At 45.1% G+C, this 26310-nt stretch overlaps 4 protein-coding genes across 5 annotated transcripts; 1 reads left to right on the forward strand and 3 right to left on the reverse strand.

Moving 5' to 3' along the window:
* Window positions 1-3107: 3107 nt before the first annotated feature.
* On the reverse strand, window positions 3108-8593 carry LOC106956722 (lysozyme C-like). Its single transcript, XM_015047727.1, has 5 exons — window positions 8540-8593; window positions 4647-4830; window positions 3845-4003; window positions 3689-3767; window positions 3108-3615 (listed from the first exon to the last, which is right to left on the reverse strand). Exons 1-5 carry the CDS (start codon window positions 8582-8584, stop codon window positions 3549-3551), a joined length of 534 nt encoding a protein of 177 aa, XP_014903213.1. The 5' UTR covers window positions 8585-8593; the 3' UTR covers window positions 3108-3548.
* Window positions 6595-18843, forward strand: LOC106956724 (lysozyme C). 2 transcript variants are annotated; one of them, XM_015047733.1, is made up of 5 exons: window positions 6595-6852; window positions 7567-7725; window positions 8515-8593; window positions 8670-8766; window positions 18833-18843. In XM_015047733.1, exons 1-4 carry the CDS (start codon window positions 6714-6716, stop codon window positions 8749-8751), a joined length of 459 nt encoding a protein of 152 aa, XP_014903219.1. In that variant the 5' UTR covers window positions 6595-6713; the 3' UTR covers window positions 8752-8766; window positions 18833-18843. The 2 variants fall into 2 exon arrangements, with proteins under 2 accessions (XP_014903219.1, XP_014903218.1); XM_015047732.1 differs by lacking the exon at window positions 18833-18843 and having other exon boundaries at window positions 8670-8898.
* mbd2 (methyl-CpG binding domain protein 2) lies at window positions 12060-20915 on the reverse strand. Its single transcript, XM_015047723.1, has 7 exons — window positions 20463-20915; window positions 17594-17753; window positions 16447-16587; window positions 16050-16140; window positions 15801-15978; window positions 14575-14702; window positions 12060-12145 (listed from the first exon to the last, which is right to left on the reverse strand). The coding sequence occupies exons 1-6, from the start codon at window positions 20570-20572 to the stop codon at window positions 14585-14587; spliced, it is 798 nt and encodes a 265-aa protein (XP_014903209.1). The 5' UTR covers window positions 20573-20915; the 3' UTR covers window positions 12060-12145; window positions 14575-14584.
* Window positions 20916-22314: 1399 nt separating this feature from the next.
* Window positions 22315-25770, reverse strand: LOC106956718 (tubulin alpha-1B chain-like). The gene is made up of 4 exons (XM_015047722.1): window positions 25654-25770; window positions 24220-24442; window positions 23788-23936; window positions 22315-23530 (listed from the first exon to the last, which is right to left on the reverse strand). The coding sequence occupies exons 1-4, from the start codon at window positions 25654-25656 to the stop codon at window positions 22553-22555; spliced, it is 1353 nt and encodes a 450-aa protein (XP_014903208.1). The 5' UTR covers window positions 25657-25770; the 3' UTR covers window positions 22315-22552.
* Between the last annotated feature and the right edge of the window lie 540 nt (window positions 25771-26310).

Genomic DNA, 26310 nt, shown 5'->3' on the forward strand with positions numbered 1-26310 from the left:
CAGAAGCCAGGACAACAGGAGCAGCTAACCCTCCTCCTCCTCTTCCTCCTCCTCCTCTTCCTCCTCCTCCTTCATATGGACGTCCAGCACCAGCCTGCTGACCCTGGAGGTTCTGCTGCCTCAGAGATACCAACCCTGAAATTAACAACCTGCCCTCCTCTTCCTCCTCCTCCTCCTCCTCCTCCTCTGCTCCGTTTTATCTCCCGCCTTTCATTCCTCCCTCCACCCGTCATTCTCTCTTCTTCAACTCTTTGTCTTCTTCTCATTCAGATGTTCTAACCTCTCTCTCCACCTCTTACTGGGTTTTTTCCTTCCTTCTTTGTCATGACGCCGCCCTGGAAATAACATTCCTGACATGATTCCAAATGAATATAAAATGTTTTGTTGCTCTCGTTTCTCCTCTTTCTGCTCATGCAGCTGTAAGGAACAAGGCAGCATTTCAACCAAACACCAAATATTCTCCTCTCTGAAATACCCAAAACCTTCATTTTACCATTTATTTATGTTCATCAATATTTAAATATTAACCATTAAAAATTGCTTTTAAAGGTATTATCCAGTTTGTGACGCCAATTAAAGTCTTAATATAGTAGTAGAAATATTACTGGAACAATAATTACAGAACTCGCTGCACTAGAATTAAACGTTTACATAATAAAAGGATCCTTTGATTTTTTACAGTGTTCCAACTCTGGATTTCAGTTTTTTTTCTTTATTTACATTGTTGAGTTTGTTAAAAGGCTGGAATCAAATGATTACCAGAAACCACATAAACCTGAGCATTTTCAGTAAAACTTTGGGGTTTTAGATTTTTGTTATTTCTCCTGTCATTTTAAGATAAAAACACTTTAATCATGTTTTTGCCACATTATGTTGATATATCAGAGGTTTAATTCTTAATATAACAGGTTTATGCTTTTATTTGGAGACAGAAGTGACAATAGCTGCAAACATGAATCATAGATGATAATAAAGACTCCAAATGGTTCATGTTTTATTCATACATTCAGTTTTTCAGATATATGAAACTCCTTTAACAGTTTATCTTTAGAGAGCCAGAAGAATCTAAAACCTGGATATTTTCTCCATATTTCGTGTTTCTCCTCTCCCGCTGCGGTCCAACCAGAACCAACCGGAGCGGTTCGGTTCGGTTCGGGCTGGAGGTGGACGGATCTCCAGGGAGCGTCTTCAATCAGAGGCAGCGCCGCATCAATCAACCTGCCTTCACACAGCAGAGCTGCGATTAGACAGGAAACACCTGGGAAAACAGGTGTGCACCGCCGAAATCCTTCCCCAGCGCCGCAGCTTTCAAGCTTCAGTGAATTTAAGGACTGTTTGATTCAGCAGCCAATCAGCATACAGCCAATCAGCATACAGCCAATCAGCATGCAGCCAATCAGCATGCAGCCAACCAGCATGCAGCCAATCAGCATGCAGCCAATCAGCATGCAGCCAATCAGCATGCAGCCCATCAGCATGCAGCCAATCAGCATGCAGCCAATCAGCATGCAGCCCGAACGGAGGCAAAACCTTTTCTGACTCTGATGACGATAAACCACCATCATTATGGAACCTGGCATCGTGATTATCTGTTAAGAAGAAAAGGTCCAAAGTTCTGACCAGAACCGGATCTACAGGCTCTGCTGGACCTGGAAATCCTCCAGGCTCAACAAGATGGCAGCATGACGTAGTTTAGCTGAGCCGAGCGACAAGAATCATTAACATTTGTTCTGCTAATGCTAACGCTACAGGGCTATAGCGCTACAGTGATGCATTCTGGGTACAGGTTAAAGGTACAGTAATTTGCTAAACCACGCTGCAGGTGGACAATGGGAGGAATGCAGGAATATTCTGGATGAATATGACAAACTTTTTCTATCAAAAGATTAAAAATGGCACAAATGGCTGTTTTATTTTGAATGCAGCAACCCGCAGATATTATGTTCATACTTTGTTCTCTACTGTGCAGGTTTTATTTTGTTACTGTACGTTTCAGACTTTAAATTATTGGGGGAACAAAAAACGAGAGGAAATAAAACTGCTGCACAAAGAGACTTCAAAATAAAAGCATAAGCATCTTGATAAAAGTCAAAAACCAAAACTTCAACACATGTTGAAATTTATCCAAAAACAGCTAAGTAGGTTAGCTCTTGAGAGTTTGTTTAAAATTTGTTTAGAGGCAGCTAAGTGAGCTAAATGTTTAGCAATGCTAAAGCAGCAAGCTAACGGTTTGCTTTGCTATCAGCACAATAGCAGTAGCATGTTCACCACAGTTTATAAATAGCTTCCTTGTTCTCATTAGCTTAAACATCAGAAATGTTAATGTAGGCTAAAAGTTTTTAAAAAGTATAGCACATTTAAAATACTCCTAAAAGTAATTTTTTCAGCAAAGTTACTTGAGTAACTAGTTACCACCAAGCTTTGGTAGCTTTGGTAGCTTTGGTAGCTCCTGCTGTTCCTCCAAACAGTAAAATGAGTCGTTGGGTCGGTTAAAGTATCGCTCTGCATCGAACCGGCCCTCAGCTCCTCCATCACTGTTTCCAGAACCTCCTCCGGCTCCGGCCCGCACATGGCCCGCATGGATCCGGCCCCTCTGTCTGCAGATGAATTGATCCGGCTGCCTCCTCTCAGCCCGTTGATTAATGGCGTCGTGCGGCGCAGCTTCAGGTTGCTGCAGGTTGGAGAGGAGACGGAGCCTGGCTGAGGAGTTCAGGAACTCCATGATGAGCGCGATGACACGGAGAGACGGGCAGCTGCTGCTGGAACCAGGAATGAAACCAGACGGAGACACGACCAGGCTCTAATTGGTGCGGTGAACTGACTCCTGAAGCCTTCTGATTGGACAACAGCAGCGATAAATCAGCAGGTTTTACTCTGCAGATGAAACAAAGCTGCAATGCAGCCGAACCGGATCAATATCAAGTATCAGCAGGAGCTTATAACGATCAATGATCAGTTCAGATAACAGGATGGATGGATGACTGATGGATTCATTTACCCATTCATTTTTCTATTATTTTAAATTAATTCATTTTATTTTCATTTCTTTCATAAATCCCTGACTGGTTCAACCAATGTTAGTTTAATGAGAGATCACCAATCCAACATCATGCAAACTCCAGTTTATTAAATTAATTTAAACTTATTTAAATTCATGTTTAATAACAAACCAGACATGGATCTGGAAATGATAAACGTGGAATTTCCTCTGATTTTGTGGCTTTTACCGCATCGTTCCTGTGAACCTTTACGAATTGACTGTAAAGAAAATCTGAGCTGGAGAAAGTAAGAAATGGCTTCAGGTTGATTTTCTCGTATTGAATAGAAAATAATGGGACAGAAAAAGATCACAATTTCTGCCTGATGGGTCAGGATGTGTTGAATTTTACAGAAGGTCTTTAGAGTCACTGAGTGGTCAGTGAATGCAGCATCAGACCAGGGAGGAAGAGGCTGAGGTACCTCTTGATCAGGGGTGTACTTAGTTTAATTTAACCAGGACTGGATCTGTGAAAGTGATGTTTCTGGTCCATCCGGTCTTCAGGTCCAGGTTAGAGTCTGCAGCCTCTCAGGTAGCTGCTCAGGTCTCGGTTCTGACAGTGAGTAGTCCAGGCCACCCTGAAACCAAACACACTGTTACCAGCGACGGTCCAATCAAAGTAAAGCAGTCTCACTGCACCACATGACCCACCATGCCCTGATGCCGTTGGGGTCCCTGACGACCCGTTTGGCGCAGGTGATCGCCGTGGTCACATCGTCCGTCTGGAGTTCTGTGGGAAGATTCAAAAACTGGAACTTCTGGTTTCCAGGAGAACTCCCAAAGTAAACATGAGGATTCAACGCTTACGGCTGCAGTTGATGCCGCATCCGTTGGATCTGGAGACTCCGCCGTCTCTGCACCAGTACTTGCTGTTGATCTGGAAGATGCCGTAGTCGGTGGAGCCGTCTGTGTTGCGGTTGGTGGCTCTGGTGTTGAAATGTGACTCGTGTTGGGTCAGACAAACCCCTACAGACAATCAGGAAACACCATGAGAGGGAGGAATGGATCAGTTGTCATTGGAGTAATTATTGGACATTTAGGAGTAATGATTGTTGTCTCTCCCTTCATAAATCCCTTCAGGGGTTCAAGGGAACTGGAGTCTATCGCCAAAGATCGTTGAGCAAGGGACGATGTCTAGAGTGGAAACTCTCAAGAAAAGCAACATCTACCACTGACAACGAGCTGAACACGACCTGGAGGCGACTGGACGTCCAGGAAACCAGGAAAACCAAGAAATGCAAAGGGAGAACATGGAAACTCCATCCAGAAAGACCCTGGACCTTCTCACTTTAGGGTCTGTAGGTTCAGTTCTTGGTGACTCTTTGGGCTGAACTGACCAGACAGCAGCAGCAGCTGATCCAACAAAAGAGATCCAAACCAACCCAACATCTACATCATTCTTAAACCTTAATTCACATTAAGAATCAACCATTTTCCAAGTGGAACCAATCAGAGATGGATGCTGATGTTGACGTCTCTGAAAACCAGGAAATGATTCATAAAAGGACTGAAGATGAAGGAAAACAAATGTTTTACACCCCAACAAGCAGCTTTATTAAAGGTACATCTGACTCCCATTGCAGCTAACAGCTGATGGTTCTGTACTTACAGTCGGCCAGGCTGATGCCGCGGTAACCGTCCATGCCACTGGCCTTCAAGGTGCGCGCCCAGGCACAGCGCTCAAAGACTTTAGCGTTGGCCACGGCCACCAGCAGCAGCAGCAGCAGGGTCTTCGTCATCTTCATCCTCTGGTCCGAATGTTTTCTCTCCTGGTTTCCAGTCGATGTGCTCACCTTGAAGGTCTGTGGCGGCTTTAGCTGCTTCCTAATCTGATTGAAAGTCGTCCAAATTCAACAAGGAGCAGAGAAACATGACGCTCTGATTTGGTCCCAGTTTCACTGGGAATTTGAACTTTGTATGTTTTTCAGTGTGGAAATAGATCAAAGTCCAACAAACTGCAACATTGTGCAAGAAAATGAGCCCAGAACAAATGTTAACATTTGGTGAAGGTTTGATAAAATATTGGTTCAGTAATTTGTGTCAGGATCAAAGTTGATTCTGTTTTCACTGGTTTCTTCTTTGCAGGTGATTTTATTGGCTGGCAGCTCCAAACGCAAATATTTCAACATATCAAGTTTTAAATGTGAAATAATCAAAGTGAAGGCTGATTCAGATTGTTACATAAACAGGGAGCAACACGTGTCACAGCCTGCTTATGTTAGCTACCGTAGCACTTTAGCTAACTTTGAAAATGTTTAGCGCACTTAGCTTCCTCTGACTTAATGTTACCAGATAATGCTAAAGCGCTAATTTACCTGGCTGCTTTGTAAACAGATGGATGGATGGATGGATGGATGGATGGATGGATGGATGGATGGATGGATGGATGGATGGACGGATGGATGGTAACCGGAGAAGATGATAAGCAGAGGTCATGACCCTGGTAACTCGAGAGGCTCCAGCTCCTGGTTCATCTGTTCGGTTGTGGATGAAACCTGGAACGTTTCTTTCTAAACCCATCAGTCATATTCAGCTGGTAGAAGTGATATTATTATTATTATTATTATTATTATTATTATTATTATTATTAGGGCTTCTCATGGGTGACGTCATCGCCTTCCCCCGGGACGTTTTTAGTTTTTAATCAGAGGTTTAGTCCCGCAGAGTGACGGCTGCTGCTGCAGCTCCATCCCTCTTTAGGTTTCCTCCACACATACAGACGTTTCTCACTTTAAAATACAACTTTATAAAAATTCTGATTATATTTAAATAAACTTTTTGAAGGTGGAAACAAAACTCTGGTCTCCGCAGGTGAACCTGGGAGCTTTTCACTGAGGTTTGCTTTAAATAACTTTAAATACATGAAAGGTTGAAAGTGTTTTTGGTCTCAAAGTGTTTTGAACAAAATCCCAGTTTGCTGCCAGACTGGTTCGACTGGATCACCAAGTATTTCAAGCTGAAGTTATGAGCTACGGCAGCCTGTTAGGGCCACTGTACATAGAAACAAGAAGTACATTTCTATTAAAAAAAACTAATTTTTTACAAAAAAAAAATAGGACATTTCTGAGAAAACTTACTAGAAAACACACTTACTACAATTTTTAGATTAGTCTCTGAAATTTTCTAAAAAAAAATAATCAGAGATTGAACAAATTTTCTAGATTAATCTCTGAAATCTTATAGAAAATCGTGAAAATTTCTGAGTTTGAAAAGTCACAAATGTTCTAGGAAAAAAAATAAACATTTTTAGGTGAAAAATCACATAATTATTAAATATAGACATTTTTTAGTTTGAAAAGTAAAAAAAAAAATCTCAGAAATATCTAGATGAATCTAAAAAACTAATAGAAGAACCTGGAAATGTCCAGGCCTTAAACTGTGACTTTTCCAGCTTCATTTTAATGATTTTCCCAGAAAATCTCCATAAGAAAGAGAATAGATCATTTTGGAGGTAGAGCTGCGTTTCCATTCTATTCTGTCCGGTTCTATGACGGTGGTTTCCTCTGACAGGAAGTCATCTGCTGGAAAACCAGAAACACAAAGCAGAACCAAACCGGCTTTTAGGGAAGTTGTCTGATTTTCTGTTGGTCGTATTGAAAGTTGCCTGCAGTGCCGCTGCAGGAGCCGCAGAGTTTCCTTCTGTTTCTGCAGCAACAGGTCGAGTCGAGCCGAAGCCATGAAGGTTCTGGTGGTTCTGGTGGTTCTGCTGCTGGCGGCGGTTCTGGTGGACGGCAGAGTGTTTGAGCGGTGCCAATGGGCCCGAACCATGAAGAGCAACGGGATGGACGGATACCGGGACATCAGCCTGGCCAACTGTAAGCCGGACAGAGACTGATTATTGATTATTACCCATAAACCACATTTTGACCAACAGGACAGTTTTCTGGTTTCAAACCAGATCAGAAAACCGGATCATTTCTGGCTTCTGGCTATAATTAAATACTTTAAAATAAACTAATCAGACTGAAACATTTCTAAAAATCTAATATTTACCTAAAATTAGATCTATGATCTACTTAGAGGAGAAAATAAGAAATAATCACAGTAAACTAAATTACTGCTGCCACAGTTATTGGCACAATTATAAATATTTGGCTAAATATTTATATGGAGGCTCAAAATTTAGTTTATTTAGATCTGATCAAAATATGTAGTTTGAATATTTACTTAAACTAAATATTTACCTTTAATCTAAATATTTCTAAGTATTTATACTAAATATTTAGCCCAGTGGATAGAGATAAATATTTAACCTTAATCTAAATATTTAGCTCAGAGAAAAATAATTTGCCTAGAATAAATAAAACTGTGACATTTATAAATGAATAACAGAGGAAATGTGACATTGACCCTTTAATGACTAAATAACCCAAATTATTGCTGTTAACTTTACAAATGACCGCTTCCCATAAACACTAACATGGACGACAGGCTGCGATCTCTAACTGTTGGATGCTTCGGTAACCGCCTGCTGACCCTCTGCTGGCCGTTCAGCTGGAGTTTAAACAGGAAACTGGTTTTGTCTTCAGGGATGTGTCTGACTTACTGGGAGTCAGGATACAACACTTTGGCTGTCAACCACAACCGGGACAAATCCACCGACTACGGCATCTTCCAGATCAACAGCCGCTGGTGGTGCAACGACACCCAGATCAGAACCGCCAACGGATGTCACATCATGTGCGAACGTAGGTCAAGAACCTCCAGCTTTAAAACCAACACAACAATCCTCAACACGAAGCAAAATGTGTGGAAAGTACTCAAACATGGCCACACATTTATCTGTAATCGTCTAGACCAGGCTAATGTGTAGCTTAGCTTAGCTTATATGAAGCCACTAACTGAACAGTTAGGAGTTAACTAACCCTGAAGCGCTAATCATGAAACATTAGCTCTGCTAACATGCTATACCAACATGGTATTTAGCAGAAGCTAACTCTAAAGTGCTATATTAACACAGGATTTATTGGAAGCTAATGCTAAAGTGCTAACTTCAATTGATATTCTATCTGCTCTTGAAAAACTACAACTTTCAAACACCAATTTAATTTCAACATAATTTCCATGTTCCATAAAGTGCTTAGATATTCTATTTGTGTTTCTATTTTGTTCTCTACTGTCTGTGTTTTGATTTGTTCCTGTTTCTGGTTTTAAATAAAGTTACTGGGGAAAAAGAGAGAATGTGAAGACAGGAAACATAACAGACTTCAAAATAAGAGCATGAATATAAACTACTGGAAGAAATCTTAAATTCTTACAGATGTCAAACTTTATTCAACTGAAAGTTTACAAAACAGCTAACTAAATTAGCTCTTGATAATTTATTCAGAACAATTAATTTAGGGGAAGTTAAGTGCGCTAAATGTTAGCAAAGTTAGCAAAAGCACTAATTAAAAAATTAACTAGCACCAACTGGCTTGGCAGGTTTTTAATGTTTTCTTTCTGTCGGAGTAAACGAGGCGTTTTTTCTGCACCAGAGCTGCTGAGTGACGATGTGGGCGTGGCCATCAGCTGTGCGAAGCGCGTCGTCAGGGACCCCCAGGGCATCGCGGCCTGGTGAGGTCACGTGACCAGCCTCGGCTGATCTGCTGTTTAAAAAGCTCTGATGACGTTTTCCTCTGTCTGGCTGCAGGGTGGGCTGGCGGATGCACTGTAAAAACCAAGACGTGAGTAAATATTTGCAGGGATGCGGCCTGGATTCTTCATTTCTTTAAACCAGGAAGAAGAAAGTCGGATCAAAATGAAAACTTCATGAAAGCTGATTAAATCTGTTCAGAATTAGATGATACAATCAGAAGATGTGACAAAGTTCTGTTCTATTCTCAGTTTCAGTTCAAATTAAAAAGTTGATTTTTGACCTGGTGTCTTTGTGTTGTTTTTAGTTGTCTGAGGCCCAGATGTCTGTATTTCAGCTTTGCATTAAGAATTCATTTTGTTCCTGTTTAGCTTCAAATCACCAGCATTTATTTGTCTGTTTTCTTCTACTTCAGCTTTTGAATTTCCTTCCTCAGAAACGGTTCTGTTTACTAAAATCTCCCTGGTTTGTTCCCACTTTTGGTGCTATTTTTGTTATATATGTACTTTCATCATCAGCGTAGAACTGTACAGTGGCTGGATTTAATGTTTTGACGTAATTATCCTGTAAAACCCTGAAAGCTATTAAGGGATGCTAAATGTTTGCAAACCAGAGTTTGTGCCTTTTTCTATTTCCAGAACGAGATGCAATTAAGATGAGAGCTTAAATCAGATCAATGGAGAAAATCTTCTGCAGTAATATGTATGATCATGTGTTTAAAAGCCACAGTCAATGCTTTGGTTACTTACAGACGGACCTGCTGATTGGCTAACGGGTCTCAGGTGTGAGGGAGAGAAAGTGGCACAGTGGGCGAGAGAGAACAGGAAATAAGGTCAGGAAATAAATCTGACACTAAGGAAGATCTAAGAAACAACTAGAATCACTAAGAAACTAGCAATGAAGCACCCTGACAGAAACCACCAGGGTTGCTATACTAACATTAGCGTGTTAGCATCGAGCTAACAGGCTAATCTGGTCCAAACTGGCAGGAGTTTGGAGGAAATACTATTTTTAATAGAGGAAGTGAAAAGATGTAAAATCTCCAGATCTGTGAAACTGAGGAGGTTTGGCAGCAGATGGCCAGAAGAGGAACCAAACTGGATGGAGGAAACAGGAAGTGAAACCAGATCAGGAACCAAATCACACTGCTCAACAATTTCAGATCACATGGGTCCAACTCAAGGCTCGGGGGCCAAATGTGGCCCGCCACAGCTCCATATGTGGCCCTTTAGGCTCCAGATGCTAAATAACAGCAACCAGATCCTCCAGTTCTCTGGGACCATAGAAACTCACATGAAGTTACTGGTTCTGATTGAGTTACTGGTTCTGTTTGGGTTACTGGTTCTGTTTGTGGTGCTGGTTCTGATTGAGTTACTGGTTCTGTTTGTGGTGCTGGTTCTGGTTGAGTTATTGGTTCTGGTTGAGTTACTGGTTCTGTTTGGGTTACTGGTTCTATTTGGGTTACTGGTTCTGTTTGTGGTGCTGGTTCTGATTGAGTTACTGGTTCTGATTGTACTGGTTCTGTTTGGGATGCGGGTCATGGTCGGTGCTGGAAGCTGGGAGTCGTAGTTCTGGAGCTGGTTAGAAACTGGCAGCAGAAAGTCATTAGCTGATGCTAATGAGCACCAGCAGCCTGATGTTATCAGAACCAGAGTCCAACATCTGGATGGGAAACAGTTCATCAGCCCGGTTCTGGAGGACCGGGTCAGGAGGTCCGGGGCCTCCCTGTTGGAACCATTTGTGCGCTATAGATTTTAATTTTGTAGCCTCGTGAGCCCCAGTTGTTTTGCTAAGGCTGCAAAATTAAAATGTTCTTTTGTGTTTTTCTTAAATGCTACAGTTTTGTTTTGTAATTTTTGCTGATTCGGTTTGATTTGGACCAGAACTCCATCACCTGCTCCACCTCCAGCTGCTGTGGTTCTGAGTCAAACCAACCTGTTCCCCTCCTGGCCTGTGGGGGCGCTGCACCAAGAACCACTGAAGGAAACGACACAAAAACCTCTGAAGACACTGAGAGCAACTTCCTTCTTCACCAGATGGAAACGTCAGATTTTAGCGGTTGGAGCCATTTCTGCTGCCAGCGCTAGGCTAGCATGTTAGCTTTGGTTGTATTTACCCAGAATGCCCTGCGCTGTAGTCCACTTCTTGCTTTTGGAGCGGCCTCTGTTCTGTTCACTTCAACCAAACCCAGCCTGAAGTTAGTAGACAGACCAGAGTTAGCTTAGCATTCACACCTCCCAAACCAAACTGGACTTTTTAGACAACGGACTGGAGTTGGATTAAAGTAGATTATTCAGAACTGGTGTGAAAGACATGACATTTTGCACCTTTTTGGCCCTGTTGAGGCTCCATACATAAGGATTCAGATTGTCAGATCCATCCTTAGTGACGGTGTGAGATAAACGCTGGTCTCCACGTTACTGTTTACATGATGCATGCGCTCATCAGAGTCACTGCTTACTCTGGTGGCACAAAGACTGACGGATTCAGTTTCTGAGTCAAACTGAGTGAAGAGTGACTCACAGGTAACATGGTTCCCAAAATGTGGGTCAGGACCCAGAAATGTGCTCCAACAGCAGCCAGAAGCAACAAAAATCACCAAATTCAGGCAGAACTTCAGATTTTTCACAGGTTTATGTTCATATTTGATGTTTCTGCATAATTTTGGAGAAATTTAAACCTAAAATCTAACATTCGACCTGTCAGGGAAAAGATATCCAAATGTCCCGTTTGTTCCAGGAAGTCCCCCGACTTCCAACCGGATCAGAAGAACCACAAAGAAACTGAATATAATCTCTTTATTTACTCCAGTTCAGGAAATATACACTAAAGTTCTCTGAAGGTATAAAAATTTGTTTTAAATAAGTAATTATTCTGTTTGATATGTCTGTAAATTCTCATAATTATTAAATGAAACCCTGAAGATGTGAAGCTCCTCCAATCAGGAGCTCAGAGAGTTAGCAGAGTTAAGCTGTCCTGCAGGCTGGTCCGGGGCCAACATGGCGTCAGTCTGAGGAGGCGGAGTCAGTGAGGAGGCGGAGAAACGGAGGAGCTGGAGTCCATAAGAGGCGAGGTCACCAGGAGGCGAGGTCACCGGGAGGCGAGGTCACCAGGAGGCGAGGTCACCGGGAGGCGAGGTCACCGGGAGGCGGGGTCACCGGGAGGCGAGGTGAGGCGAGGTCACCGGGATGCGAGGCGGGGTCACCGGGAGGCGAGGTCACCAGGAGGCGAGGCGAGGTCACCGGGAGGCGAGGTCACCGGGAGGCGGGGTCACCGGGAGGCGAGGCGGGGTCACCGGGAGGCGAGGCGAGGCGAGGTCACCAGGAGGCGAGGCGAGGTCACCGGGAGGCGGGGGCTGGTTGAAGGCTTTGGTTGCTGGTTTGGATCCGTCTGAGCTGCTCCGGGTCCAGGCGTATAAACGGTTTCCTGAGCTGAGGAACCTGAGGAAGCAGACCGGGTTCTGGTCGGAGCGGGCCGGGTTTAATCTGGATTTGGTTGAAGGTGGAAACCCTGAGGATGGTGGGCAGGAGGACCTGAGGACAGAAGGAAGACGTTGATAATCTTCAGACATTTGAACCCGTTTCTTGTTTCAGCTCCTTAACGACTAAGAGACGTTTTCATACGTCACCACCACTTACGACAGAAATCAATTAAGTTATACAAAGAAATCAAAGATATATAAGAAACGACAAAATCAAGTCAAAGGAAAATAAACAGTAGTGGGCCCAGAACTGCGCCTGGTTCCACTTTTAATAACCTGGGAAGACCCAGATGATGATGTCACAGCTTCTGATTGGTTATTTCTCAACACAGGTTGGTAACAAACTGGTTCAAAGGACAAACAGGACGGTAGTGACCCGGTCACCGGTTCTGACAGGAGAAACAGGCCGAAAATCCAGCAAACTACAACAAATAGACACTTCACTGAGGGAAACGTCCTCCATTTGTCCTACTCTCCCGTTTCATTTGTTTATGTAGCTGCAGCTACAGCGTTCTGATTGGCTGAGATTCCTGACATAGGCTGACATGATGCTGCCATCACCGAATCGTTTTCACTCTGATGCAGGGTCCGTTCTTCTGCTCTGTCTGCAGGCGGCTGCTGGTACTGAGCCCGGTTCTGGTCCTGCTGTTAAAGGGGGGTTTCCTCTCCACTGTCGCCTCAAGCTTTTTCAGCTAATCTGAATATAAACTGAACTTTCTGGACTGTCTGTCCGTCTATGGAAACATCTGGTTTCAGCTGCAGGTCAATTTATCCGTCGTCTCCAACTTTAATCAGAGGAAAACATCCAAATGCTTCTGCATTCATCCATGTTTTCCTTGCTGCAGACTGGTTTTCTGACTGGTTTATCTGATGCAGACTGGTTTTCTGACTGGTTTATCTGATGCAGACTGGCTGACTGTCCAGAGGAGCTGATTCAGGCAATTTTCAGCTGCTGCTAATTAGTGAATGTTGAAGCACAGAGAATTATCTATCTGCTTCAAAGTCCTTCAGAGACAGTGTGAGTGTGTGTGAGTGTGAGAGAGAGAGAGAGAGAGAGAGAGAGCGGCCTCGATCAGGCTGCAGATTATCAGGATTTCCTAATTATTAGGAGTAATGAAGACGGAGTCGTGGATTATGAGGCTGAATCCTGAAAACCCTGCTGCAGACGCAGAGAGACGCTGAACAATGCAGAGTCCATCACCAAGTGTGTTCAGCAGCGGTGGGGGAGGGGCAGCAAACAGAACCACACACTGGACCCGGCAGCAGAAACACGGACTGTTTCTGCATCAAATATTAGAAATAATGAAATTATTGAAGGTATTCTGCTGATTTCAGGCACAATATTCCTCATAGTGGAACTTTTTTATAGTTTTCAGACAAACTTCAGCAGCTTAGGTGGCAGACAGAGTCGAGCAGAACCGTCTGCTGCAACAGAGACACGAGACGGAACCAAAACAAATGAGCTGAAACCAGCAGAAACCAGTTAAAACCGACTGAACTGGACCAAACCACCCAACATCGGCTGAAACCCTGAGAAACCAGTTCCTGTCCCCCAGTTAGACCAACAACCTGATGATTTTCCAACATCAGATATGGAGTTCATCTGCTGTTCATCCCTCATGTTTGCTCATCTTCTTCCTCCGTCTCCCCTCAGCGTGTTGCTGCCCCCTGCTGGCCGTTTATGATCTAAACTGGCTGCTGGCTGCAATCACTCCTCCACTCTCTCAGCCTCTTTCAGCACACATGGCTAGCATGTAGCTAATCTACACACACACACACACACACACACACACACGGCTGCATTAACAGCAGGTAACATCAGGACAAACATCCTGACAGATTGAGTCAGCAACTGAACAGACAGTGAGACGTTCTCACCGTCTGTTCAGTTTGGGAATCTGTTCAGTTTGGGAATCTGTTCAGTAGCTGCTGTTTTATGCTCTTAATGCACCGATCCATGTGCCAGAGATCAGAACCATCAGAACCAGCCTGATTTTACCAGAATCATCTGCACCAAGAAAAGCTGTGAATTGGTGCTATGGGCAGGCCCCAAATATTAGTAACGATGACATTTTACCAAAAAACATCTTAGATTAAAGGAAAAACGTTGTTTTCATGAGAAAAAGGCTCCAGGAACAAATGAAGTTACTTCTGTGTGTTCAGTAATATTTCAGCTTTATTCTCGTATCACTTTGATTTTATTGTCTTATGACCTTATTCTTGTAAAAAAAAGAAAACCCAGCCTGATTCTGATGTTTGTGTCTGGAGTCGACCTGAACTCAAAGTCCAAATAAACAGAGGCTGTAAAACGCTGGTCAACCAAGATGGCCGCCGTGGCAATCAGGAGTCTTGCTCTCAAACTGAACATTTAAGATGTTGCGTTGGATGGCTGCTGGATTCTTCCCGTTTCTCTCCTTCACATGAACCCACCGACCTTGTCTGCATCACAGTTACCACGGTAACCAGGTCGCCCTGCCTCACCTGTCCGTCTTTAGGCCGTTTTTCCATGCAGCAGTTCCCGGGAGTTTTCGGCGGCTCTGGCCAAGCCGTCGGCCGTCAGCGCCTCCTCCAGGCTGCGGCGGGCCTGGTACACCTTCAGCTCCTGATCCCTGCCAGAACACACAGAACCGGGTCAGAACTGCATCTGAGCCGCTCCAGAACTTCTCCTTCGTTACGAACCGTTTCCGTCTGGGCGGATCTGGTTCTCCTCAGCAGAACAGAAACATAAACCAGGATTTATTAGAGTTCGTTTAGAATCAACACGTTCTCACAGTCTGTTCATTTTGGGAATCTGTTCAGGAACTGTTCAGTTTGGGAATCTGTTCAGGAACTGTTCAGTTTGGGAATCTGTTCAGTAGCTGCTGGAATTAGGATGTAGAGGCGATACTGGACAAGAACCAGAAGAACCACAGACCAGAATGTTCCTGCTTTAATTCACATGAAGAAGAAAAACACAAAGAGGAAGAGGAGGGGGAAGAGGAATGGGAGCAATTTGGGATGACAGGCACATTCAGCCGGAGAGACGGAGAAAGAATGAGAAATTAATGGAGGGAAGAGATAAAAAATGAGGAGGAGGGAATACTGCTGGAGGGAGAGAGGAGGAAGATAAGGATGTTTCTGGAAAGGAGGAGAAAATGAAGTGGAGGAGGAAATGGATGGAGGAAAACAGGAGGAGGAGAGGAAGCATCCGGAAAGAGGAAGATGGATGGAGAGAGAGAGCTGGGAAGAACAGGTGATGGAGGATCTACTGATGGGTTTCACTGATTCTGCTCCCACAGCGCCCCCTGCTGTCAGACTGCAGGAACAGCAAACCTTCAGCCTGAAACCAGAAACAACCAGCAGATTCCCACTGATCCCAGTATTCCCAGAGGAACCAGCTGAGTCGTCCCAGTTGGTTCAACAAACTGCTTTAAACTGTAGGATTAAACTTTAATTCATGTTTCATTTTGAGCCTGGTTCTGATCCAAACCTCCAGGTTCCAACACATTTACAGTCAAAACTTCCCAGAATTCCCAGCGAGTTCACTGTGTTGATTATTTCTCAGCCTAATCCAGGCCTGGAGAATCCTTAAATTAACCTGGAATGAAACATCCTGGGATCAGAACCTCAGCGGATCATCCGGTCTGACAGAAGAATCCTGATTCCGAACAGATTCCCGATTGGAACAGTTCTGGAGGATCCCTGAATGACCTGGTTCCCGGCCTCACCGGATCTGCTCGTCCGTCACGGTGAAGGTCTTGCAGAGCGGCTGGGTCGTGTTCAGCCAGATGGCCGGGTTCTTCTCGGCCGCCGCCGACGTCTGACCCGTGATCGGCGCCGAGCTCATGTGCAGGGCGCTGGCGATGGCCGACAGCAGGACGTCGTCGCCGGAGTCCGGCCCGATGCCTGCGGACAGGAGAGGTCAGGGGTCAGGGGTCGGAGGTCAGGCCGGGTTCTGCTGGAGGTTTGGGTCTTACCCTGCAGGCCTTTGGGCAGGTCCATGCTGCGCAGAACCTGCTCTGTGATGTCCGACGACCGCAGGCCCGTCAGACGCTTCTCCCAGAACAGCTGCAGAACAAACACAGGCTATGAGCCGGACCAGAACCAGAACCAGAGATCATCAGAACAGCTGCAGAACAAACACAGGCTATGAGCCGGACCAGAACCAGAACCAGAACCAGAGATCATCAGAACTGCTGCAGAACAAACAGGACCAGAACGTCTGATTGGTTCTCGAGGTCATAATGTTCTGCCTGATTGGTTTATAATCGTGTGTGCTCATTGGTCGTCTCTTCTCAGAGCTGATTCCTGATTGGCTCCTCGGCCCCGTCTGGTGGTGGCCGGTTGCCATGACAACCCGGGCCCCGCCCTCACCTGTCGCGGCTGCTCCACGGCTCTCTGCAGGTCCGTCTTCACCTTGTTTCCGGGGTGACTGGTAACCTTGGTAACGGGCTGTTTGAAGATGGAGGCCGTCTGTCTGATGGGCAGAGCCGTGTTCAGGTCCGGTTTGCCTCCCTGCAGGGAAACAGAAACAGGTTGGGGTCGGTCTGATGCTGCATTCATTCATTCATCCACTCAGCATGAACCTGCCAGGAGCTGCAGGGTTAACTCATCGCCGTGGCAACTACAGGAAGTTCCTGAGTGAGGATGTGTGAACAGCTCAGTGTCTCTCTCTCTCTCTCACACACACACACACACACACACACACACACACACACACACACTGGTCCAGTCTGACTCTAATGGTTCTGGTTCTGAGACTCTGGGTCGGTTCTGGAGTCAGTTTCAGATCCTGTTCCAGACGAGCCGGGTCAGAACGGACCAGAACCACAGTTCTACAGAACCTGCTTTGGCCTTACAGGCAGTGGGCATGCAGCACAGGGGCGCAGCAGAGGGGGCCTCTGGAGGGCCGGAGCCCCGATGATGTCTCAGCGCCTTACGCTCCTTCACCCTGCGCACATGACGAGGTGAAGGGGCGAGTTTTACCTTTCACATAACGTCGTCTGGGGGGGCGTATGTTTTCCACGCTCCTTCAACCTTCCTTCGGGGGGGAGGGGGTGGGGGGCCCGATTTATGTTTTCGCATCCACCTGAATAATGTGTAGTTGTGCCCCTGCTTACAGGTTCTGATAACGGGTTCTGCTGAGGTCTCATTTGGACTTCTGCTTTTTCACCGCTTCACAACAGAACCCGACCTGAACCAACTGTGTCCTGATTCTGAACTGATTCTTTTTCTGAACAGATTCCTGAACCTAAAGAGATTCCAGTGTCTGAAGCATTTCTCCTCTGACCTCTGACCCTGATTAGATTCATGATTTTAAACAGAATGAACAAAATCTAGAATGACTTTGAACAGATTCCTGATTCTGAACAGATTCCTGATTCTGAACAGATTCTCCAGTGAACCGTCTGCTGCCTCCCAGCAGGAGAATCTCTGTTAATCTGCATAAGCCCCGCCCCCTTTATGGCCACACCCCATCATTCCCTCGTTTGGGTCCGCCCCATCGTAGCTCCGCCCCTACCTTGGCCAGGTTCTGTGCGTCGTGTCGGAACCGCTGCTTGTTCTTCTGCAGTTTTCCGGGCATCATCTTCCCGGTCCGGAAGTCGAAGCAGGCCAGGTCCACGGCGTTGCCGAGGTAACGGGCCAGCTGCGGCTTGCTCCGGAACTTCTTCCCTGTCGGACTGGAGGAGACAAGACAACCGGGTCAGTCCGGACAAACTGGACCTGCAGGTTCTGACGGGTCCGGCTCAGTCTCAGGACGTTCTGCTGCAGATTGGGTCACATTCTGGGAAAATAACTGAGCTGCTCAGAGAGGTTCTGATTAATCACGATTGATTGATTAGTGAAATAATCATCAATATGTAAAGACAGATTATTGGCTTATTAACATCTTTAAGGTGTTTCTAATATTGTATAAAATGTTTAAATGTTTAAATCAAAAATCTGGAACAAATATTTTTATCTGATTAATCAATTAATAATCAATTAATCGTCAGAATAATTACTAAAATGATTGTTATTTGCAGCCAGAGTCCAAACTGGGTCAACAGAACTATGATCTACAACAGCTGAAAAAGAAAATAATCCAGCTGCTGCAGTGGCCTAGTCAAAGTCCTGATGTCAGCCGGATGACTCAAGCTGCTGCAGTGGCCTAGTCAAAGTCCTGATGTCAGCTGGATGACTCAAGCTGCTGCAGTGGCCTAGTCAAAGTCCTGATGTCAGCCGGATGCTGAGGTGAGCTGCTGCAGTGGCCTACTCAAAGTCCTGATGTCAGCTGGATGACTCCAGCTGCTGCAGTGGCCTAGTCAAAGTCCTGATGTCAGCCGGATGACTCAAGCTGCTGCAGTGGCCTAGTCAAAGTCCTGATGTCAGGCGGATGACTCAAGCTGCTGCAGTGGCCTAGTCAAAGTCCTGATGTCAGCCGGATGACTCAAGCTGCTGCAGTGGCCTAGTCAAAGTCCTGATGTCAGCCGGATGCTGAGGTGGGCGGCTGTCCGGTGTGAGTCACTGGGAGCCACTGGGAGCTCTGGGCTCAGACTGGAGCTGCTGCTCTTCCAGTAAGCTGCTGACTGACTTCCTGACTAGCTGATGAGTCACCTCCCGGCCCGACCCGACCCGAAACTCAGCCTTTCAGGAAGTGGCGGAGCCGGCAGCGGCGGCGCCCAGCAACAGGAAGCGCCGGCGGGCGGCCGCTACCTCGCCGCAGCTCAGGCAGGCCTGCAGCGGGAGCCGCTTCCTGTGGCCCCGTGCTGCAGCAGAGAAGAAGAAGCTGCAGTCCACTCCGACCCCATCTGCTGATGCATGATGGGAAAAGTCCAGACTGGATGACGGCAGAGCAGCAGCAGGCCCGGGTCGGCAGGTCCGACTCAAAACAAGTTCAGCTGTACCAAACCTCACCACTAGATGGCAGCATGCGTGACAGCCTGTCCCTTTAAGAGGGTCTGGAGGAGATCTGGGTTTAGAAGTAGATGTGAGTCGGGTCTCTGTGTTCTTCTGGGTCAGCTGTGGTTCTGGACCTGGAGGCCATTTTCTCTCCTTCTTATTGTTGAATCATGACCTCTGACCTTAACTGAAGCGGTGAGGCCTGCAGAGCTTCAGATGCTGCTTTAGTTCCTCAGGGGCCCCAAGTTAGCATGATACATACTTAGCATGCTGACTATACCATGCTAACTAACATATGCTAACTAAACATTTAATGTAACAAAGAAGCAAAGGTTGAGCCGCTTTAAAGGCAACGAACAGAACGGACTCAGGCTAACCAGCAGGAGTTTATAATCAAGTTCTCAAGACCCCGCTTTTATTTTGATAGTACACTTCCACTTATCTGCAAGAAAATTTGCACATTAGCTCAATATTTAATTCTGAGCTAGCTAAACATTTAGTTTGTGTACTACAAGTTTAGCTAACTTGGAGCTATTTGGATATTTAGCAAGCTCAAAATTTAGCTAGCTCTAAGCTAGATTGGAGCTAAATACTTATGTTGAGTTAAATATTTAGCTACTAACTAAATATTTAGCTTGCCAAGTATTTAGTTAGTTAACTGAATACTTAGCTTGCACAAAGCTAACCAAATATTTAACAATCTCAAAGCTAAATTGGATTTAAATACTTAGCTAAATATTTAGTTCCCATATTAGTTTGTAGCTTGACAAGTAAATATTTAGCTTGCTAGCTGAATATTTAGTTTGAAACTGTGACATTTATAAATGCCGTTTTTTCTCTCATGACAGGCTAAATAACCCAAATTATGACTGTTAATTTCTGACTGTTACTAACAGCACCCTTTAATAAACCATATTCAGTCCATCCTCTTCAATCAGGACATCAAAGCCCAATAAATAAATAATAAACCAGAACATACTGGGCCCGCTCCAGCCTACTTCAGACTGTCAGTCGGGTTCTGGTCAAGTGATTTCTTCATTCTAGGGTCAGGCAGTGAGCAGGCCTGAGGGATTTAAATAAATGTGAATTAATTATTTAACCGGGGTGTGAATACTTTCTGCGTGGTGGAAACGTGTCGTTGGGTCAGAAAGCAGAATCCTGCAGCGGGTGTGAAAACTTTCACAGGTTCCGTTTGTTGGCTCGGTTCTAGAAATGAATTATTCTGGACTATGAACAGAACCGTCCTGAACTGGGTCAAATAATCCGGGATTAATCTGGATCAGAGCAGAAGTTGCTGGAATGAAGTGAAAGCAAACAGAACCTCGGAACCGGCCGGCCCAGTCCCAGTAGTTCCCGTCAGTTCCAGTAAACAACTGGTTCTGTGGAAAAACACTCCCAGCGGGACATTTCTGGAACCGCAGAGCCGTTTCCCATAAACACAATGTACTTCTCAGAGTAGGACGGCTCGGTTCGGACCAGCAGCTGCTGGTTCCGAACTGATGGATCACCTGTAGTAGTAGACGTCGCTCTTTCCGGCGCTCAGCCCGGACTTCCTGATCACTTCCTCCTTCTTCCAGCCGGGCGGCAGCGCCGGACAGTCCGTCCTCTTCCTCTCCATCACCGCGGGGCTCCCGGTCCGGATCGGTTCCGCTCAGTCCCGGACAAACAGGCGGCGCGCCGAGCTCAGGCGGACCGACGTCACCAACGTTAACGGCAGCGGTCCCGCCCCGGTTCGGCTTCTCTCGGCTTTAACTCGGCCAGAAAGTGAAACCCGGCTCGGACAGTTCTGTGACCCGGGAGGTCCGGACTGGATACGAGGTTCGGTTCCGAGTGTTCGCGGGAAGAACCGGTGGGTCACAGCAGCTGAACTGGAGCTGAACCGGACCAACGGCAGACTGTGACGTCTCAGTCGGATCGCACTTCTACGACTGGCTCACGCCCGAAGATCGTCTGTTGCACAAGATGACTCACTCCTGACTCAAAAACGTCTGAAACTACAGAACGTTTACAGTTCCGGGATTAATCTTAATAGTATTTCCGCCTGAATAACCAATCAGAAAACAGAATGCAAAGAAACCTCTGAGCCGAGAATAAAGTTAAAAACAAACTTTAAGTGACATATATATGTGTAGTTGACAAATAAGCTGTAATAAAAATAGTTTATATTTCTTATTTTATGTATTAATTTAATTATGTGTTCTTGCTGTTTTGTTTCCATGTGGATCATATATTGTGAACAAAAATTAACTTTCTAAACACGTATATATATATATATATATATATATGTTTTTTTTTACATCCGGAAAAATGTTTTTCAAATAAACTAGTTGTGTTTCCCTTAAATCTGAAGAGAGGGATTGGCGCAGTCTGAGGCATCATGGCGCTAATAAAAACGTGCTAGGAGACTCCAGCTTCTGCCCGGGTTAACCCACCGACTCATGTCCGCCTCTTATTACCAGCAATACCTTTAGAATTAAGTAAATTCTTTCAGAAGTATTTAATGTGATGAATCAAAACACTGACCTCTATTGTTGGTATCAGATTCGTAGGTTTTTGTCTGAGAATGAAAACGCAGCAGGAACTCCGCAGCTGGCCCTTCATCCCAGGATGGCCAAATTACTGCGGCGTTTCCACCATATCAGGTGTAAAACTCCAGTCCTGCAACTGTTAGATGTTCCTCTGCTGCAGCACCTGAAGAGCATAATTAGGTCATCAAGGCTCTGGAGACCTGATCTGAAGCCGTTTCATTCCGGTGTTTTCTACCTGTGGCTCATCTAAAACCTGCAGAGGACTGGAGTTAGAACTTAAATTTATGGATGACGTCGACTCTTTATTTGGCATTAACAGAATATGCATGGAAAAACTAAGTCATTTGGAAAACGAACTTTATTCAGAGGCACAAATGCTGGGCAGCTCCTCTACCATAGCTACAAATCAACTCAATTTCTAAATGATCATAAATGATTTAAGCGTTATCTGATAAATTTGTTGAAATTCTGATAAGACTAAAATAAACAAATTCACTCATCTTTTGTACAAGTGTCAACATAAACCTTAAATACTTACTGTAGATAATATAAACTTCTATAAAGTGAAAACATTTAGCGTTTACTGCGTGTTCTTGAACTCAAAGCTGGTGTAGAAACAGGAGGTCTCACTTCAACACAAATTCAGTGTTTGATGCTTTTCTGGTTAAAACATGTTTGATCTTCAGTGAATTTACTCAGGAATTTTATTTAAAAAGTGAAACTCCATAATATTACTCTAGTCCAGTGAAGTGAAACTCCTGAAATGATTTTTTTAAAGCTACTGCAGTGAGTGTTAGGTGGAACCTGAACATGGAGACAGAGACTGGACTGTTTTAAACAAATATTTTATTCATGATTTTAAAACAGAAATGTTTTATTCATGATTGTAACAGATAAAGGAAATGATGTGTAACAGCAGAGCGTAAACAGAGGAATGATCAGAACAGGAAGTAGAGCTGAAACTCAGCAGGAAACATGGAGTCATGATCTGGAGTCTCGATCAGGTCATGATGTGGAATGTCTTTCAGTCATAGCTAACGATGCTAAGGTAACCATGGTAACAGACACGTCTAGTACTCCTCCCCCTCCTCGTCCTCGCCCTCCACCGAGTCGACGCCCACCTCCTCGTAGTCCTTCTCCAGGGCGGCCATGTCCTCCCGCGCCTCTGAGAACTCGCCCTCCTCCATGCCCTCGCCCACGTACCAGTGGACGAAGGCCCGCTTGGCGTACATCAGGTCAAACTTGTGGTCGAGGCGCGCCCAGGCCTCGGCGATGGCCGTGGTGTTGCTGAGCATGCAGACGGCGCGCTGCACCTTGGCCAGGTCTCCGCCCGGCACCACGGTGGGCGGCTGGTAGTTGATGCCCACCTTGAAGCCGGTGGGGCACCAGTCCACGAACTGGATGGAGCGCTTGGTCTTGATGGTGGCGATGGCGGCGTTGACGTCCTTGGGCACCACGTCGCCGCGGTACAGCAGGCAGCAGGCCATGTACTTGCCGTGGCGCGGGTCGCACTTCACCATCTGGTTGGCGGGCTCGAAGCAGGCGTTGGTGATCTCGGCCACCGTCAGCTGCTCGTGGTAGGCCTTCTCGGCCGAGATGACGGGCGCGTAGGTGGCCAGGGGGAAGTGGATGCGAGGGTACGGCACCAGGTTGGTCTGGAACTCCGTCAGGTCCACGTTGAGCGCGCCGTCGAAGCGCAGCGACGCCGTGATGGACGACACGATCTGGCTGATGAGGCGGTTCAGGTTGGTGTAGGTGGGGCGCTCGATGTCCAGGTTGCGGCGGCAGATGTCGTAGATGGCCTCGTTGTCCACCATGAAGGCGCAGTCCGAGTGCTCCAGGGTGGTGTGGGTGGTGAGGATGGAGTTGTACGGCTCCACCACCGCCGTGGAGACCTGCGGCGCCGGGTAGATGGAGAACTCCAGCTTGGACTTCTTCCCATAATCCACCGAGAGGCGCTCCATCAGCAGGGAGGTGAAGCCGGAGCCGGTTCCGCCGCCGAACGAGTGGAAGACCAGGAAGCCCTGCAGGCCGGTGCACTGGTCAGCCTGCAGAGGAACAACCGGGTCAGAACCCACAGCTGCTGCTGCTTTAGGCCGTCATCATGACTAATGATGTTAGATGATAAAAAAATCATAGCAGAAATTTAAGATCATTTTCAGGTAACGCATGATAACGACATGATGGTTTAACATCTAAAAATCATTTTAATTAACAATCAAATTAATAATAAAACTTCCAGACGGCAGCAGACTGAAGACTCATCATCCAGGTTCTGTTGCAACCGTCCCAGTTCAGAACTCACCAGTTTACGGATGCGGTCCAGAACCGGGTCGATGATCTCCTTGCCGATGGTGTAGTGGCCGCGGGCGTAGTTGTTAGCAGCGTCTTCCTTCCCGGTGATGAGCTGCTCAGGGTGGAACAGCTGGCGGTACGTCCCGGTCCGAACCTCATCTACAAAAATAATAATAAATTTAACTCCTGGGTCACTTTATTTACATTAAGAAAACCTCAAGTAACTCATTTAAAATACATTTTATTACAAAATATAAACAGTCATGAAGGTATGAGACAAAATCTGTGAAAAATAAAATTGAGCTCTTCTGCTTCTCCCAGTGCTAACTAGGAACAACCAATCAGAGCCGGGGGGCGTGTCTCCACGCTGTCAATCACTATGTAAAAACTATTTTTCTTCTAAGAGTTACTGCAGCTTTAAGCCATGAACTCGGATTTTTACCGATGACGGTGGGCTCCAGGTCCACGAACACGGCCCTGGGGACGTGCTTCCCTGCGCCGGTCTCACTGAAGAAGGTGTTGAAGGAGTCGTCTCCCCCGCCGATGGTCTTATCGCTGGGCATCTGTCCGTCCGGCTGGATGCCGTGCTCCAGGCAGTACAGCTCCCAGCAGGCATTCCCGATCTGGACGCCAGCCTGGCCGACGTGGATGGAGATGCACTCACGCTGCAAACACACAAGCAGCAAAACGGCTTCAGATGATTTCACAGAACACCATCTGATAAAGGCTGCAAAGCTACAGAGATACTGATTTTTACTTTCCATTTGCAAAACATCTGCTGCAGAATTTATACTTCAAAAGGTATTCATATCTTCTGCCTAAAAATGTTTTATTTAATACCAAAGCTCAGCAACATTTTAACAGCCATAACTTTATTTTTACATCTTCATCCACTTTGTCCACTCCTAGTTCTGTTTTGTTGACATTGAGCTCTTTTCACTAATGTTGATTTTGAACCTTTTTTGAAGCCGTTTACTTAATGACTGATTTATAATCCTAATCAAAGCTCCAACAAATATTTTATTCATCATCTCTGAAAAGATCTAAATACAAACTAAACATTTATGAAAGTGTGTGAAAACAACAAAATGACAAGCAAGTCAAAGCATGTAGATACAAAGACAGCAAGAATAAAACACACTGAATAAGGTAAAAATTTACTGCATAAAAAATGCACTGAAATTATATTTTAAAAAGTCTGCTACGATTCAATGAAATAGAGGATCGAGTGGAATAATTTAATAAAATGTACATGTTTTTAATTTAACAGTAAAATAAAAAGCGGGAAAATACAGCAACTGAAATTTAAACACGGCGCACATTCCATTTTGATTGGCTGTCGGTCTCGATAGCCCCGCCCCCAGCTCCCGGAGGGAAGCGGGTCCATCCTTCGGCCCAGCTCCAAATTGGCGTTGGTAGAACCCGGTTAGCGGTGCTAACAGAACGGATCGAGGCTAAGCAGCAGCAGCAGGGCCGGTTCGGAAGGAGAAATCTCAAAGAGTTATGATTAAACAGGGCCGCGGTCTTCAGACGGTTTGGCTGATCCCGAGCACGTGACCCTAAGGATTAAGGGCGCGAGCTGGAACCGTTAGTAGTTCTCTACATCTTTTTAAAAGTGCGCAGTGACTGACAGAAAAAACGATCAAATAATGCCCAGAAAATCTACCATCCTACCTAAGACTTATGTTTGAAGTAAAAACCCGGGCAACTAACGACTGAGATCAATTCGAACCAAAAGCCGCGTTGAAGCGGTTCTGAACAATTAAAAGGATACTTTTAGTACCACAGAAAAAATCCGGTTCTCCTTTCCTGAACTTCCTTTATAAGCACACATTCCCATAAAAATACTTTCTTAAGATTTTCGAACAATTCTTACCATTTTGTGTAGTTGTTTTTGAGGTAAACTTCAACAAAAAAAAGCCTTGAAAGGGGGTGGAAGTCTTACGGATCGACTGTTAGGCGGTCGAGGAAAGACAAAATGGAGACACTACAGGCGGTACGCTCCGCTTTATGTAATGTACCACCAGGCCGGAGGGGGTTGGACTGTACCACTGGGTGTAGGGGCGGGGGTGTCATAAAACTAACTAAAATGACTTATTTATGAATCTCGCAGGGTTATAAAATCAAAACAAACTAAATATAAAACATAGGGATTAATAATAATAATAATAAAATAACATTTTTATTTTGAACATGGAAAAAATGCAAATATTAGGAGAAAAAACAGGAAACAAAAAACTTAAACACTTTCATACCCAGTTCAAAAAGGAGAAAAAAACCCAATGTTTATTAAATCCTAAATTATAATAATAATAATAATAATAATAATAATAATAATAATAATAATAATAATAATAATAATATAAAATGTTTTGTGGTAGACTAGCTTTGCAGGTAGAATTCAATAATATTTCTGGTTAAAAAAATTATAAATAAAAAAGCATAAAAGGAACAATACTACAGAATAAACAGTCATATTGCAGACTGAGATTTCTTTTATTTATTTATTTTTTTGTAGATTATGTGGTTATGG

The sequence above is a fragment of the Poecilia latipinna genome, unplaced genomic scaffold, assembly GCF_001443285.1.
Source record: "Poecilia latipinna isolate Pla-1442-1.1 unplaced genomic scaffold, P_latipinna-1.0 Scaffold841, whole genome shotgun sequence".
Classification (NCBI taxonomy): Eukaryota; Metazoa; Chordata; class Actinopteri; order Cyprinodontiformes; family Poeciliidae; genus Poecilia; species Poecilia latipinna.

Coding starts and splice junctions, on each gene's coding strand:
- mbd2 (XM_015047723.1), bottom strand. CDS start 20,572: ATGGAGAGGAAGAGGACGGACTGTCCGGCGCTGCCGCCCGGCTGGAAG. Junction 16,588..17,593: donor ACGCACAGAACCTGGCCAAG/GTAGGGGCGGAG, acceptor GTTTCCCTGCAG/GGAGGCAAACCGGACCTGAA. Junction 14,703..15,800: donor GTGACGGACGAGCAGATCCG/GTGAGGCCGGGA, acceptor GTGTTCTGGCAG/GGATCAGGAGCTGAAGGTGT.
- LOC106956722 (XM_015047727.1), bottom strand. CDS start 8,584: ATGCCCTGGGGGTCCCTGACGACGCGCTTCGCACAGCTGATGGCC. Junction 4,831..8,539: donor GCTTCGCACAGCTGATGGCC/ACGCCCACATCG, acceptor CAGACCTTCAAG/GTGAGCACATCGACTGGAAA. Junction 3,768..3,844: donor ATGCGGCATCAACTGCAGCC/GTAAGCGTTGAA, acceptor ATCTTCCCACAG/AACTCCAGACGGACGATGTG.
- LOC106956718 (XM_015047722.1), bottom strand. Junction 23,937..24,219: donor CCTGGAGCCCACCGTCATCG/GTAAAAATCCGA, acceptor TTATTTTTGTAG/ATGAGGTTCGGACCGGGACG. Junction 23,531..23,787: donor TGGACCGCATCCGTAAACTG/GTGAGTTCTGAA, acceptor GTTCCTCTGCAG/GCTGACCAGTGCACCGGCCT.
- LOC106956724 (XM_015047733.1), top strand. CDS start 6,714: ATGAAGGTTCTGGTGGTTCTGGTGGTTCTGCTGCTGGCGGCGGTTCTG. Junction 6,853..7,566: donor GGACATCAGCCTGGCCAACT/GTAAGCCGGACA, acceptor TTTTGTCTTCAG/GGATGTGTCTGACTTACTGG. Junction 8,594..8,669: donor CCCCAGGGCATCGCGGCCTG/GTGAGGTCACGT, acceptor GTCTGGCTGCAG/GGTGGGCTGGCGGATGCACT.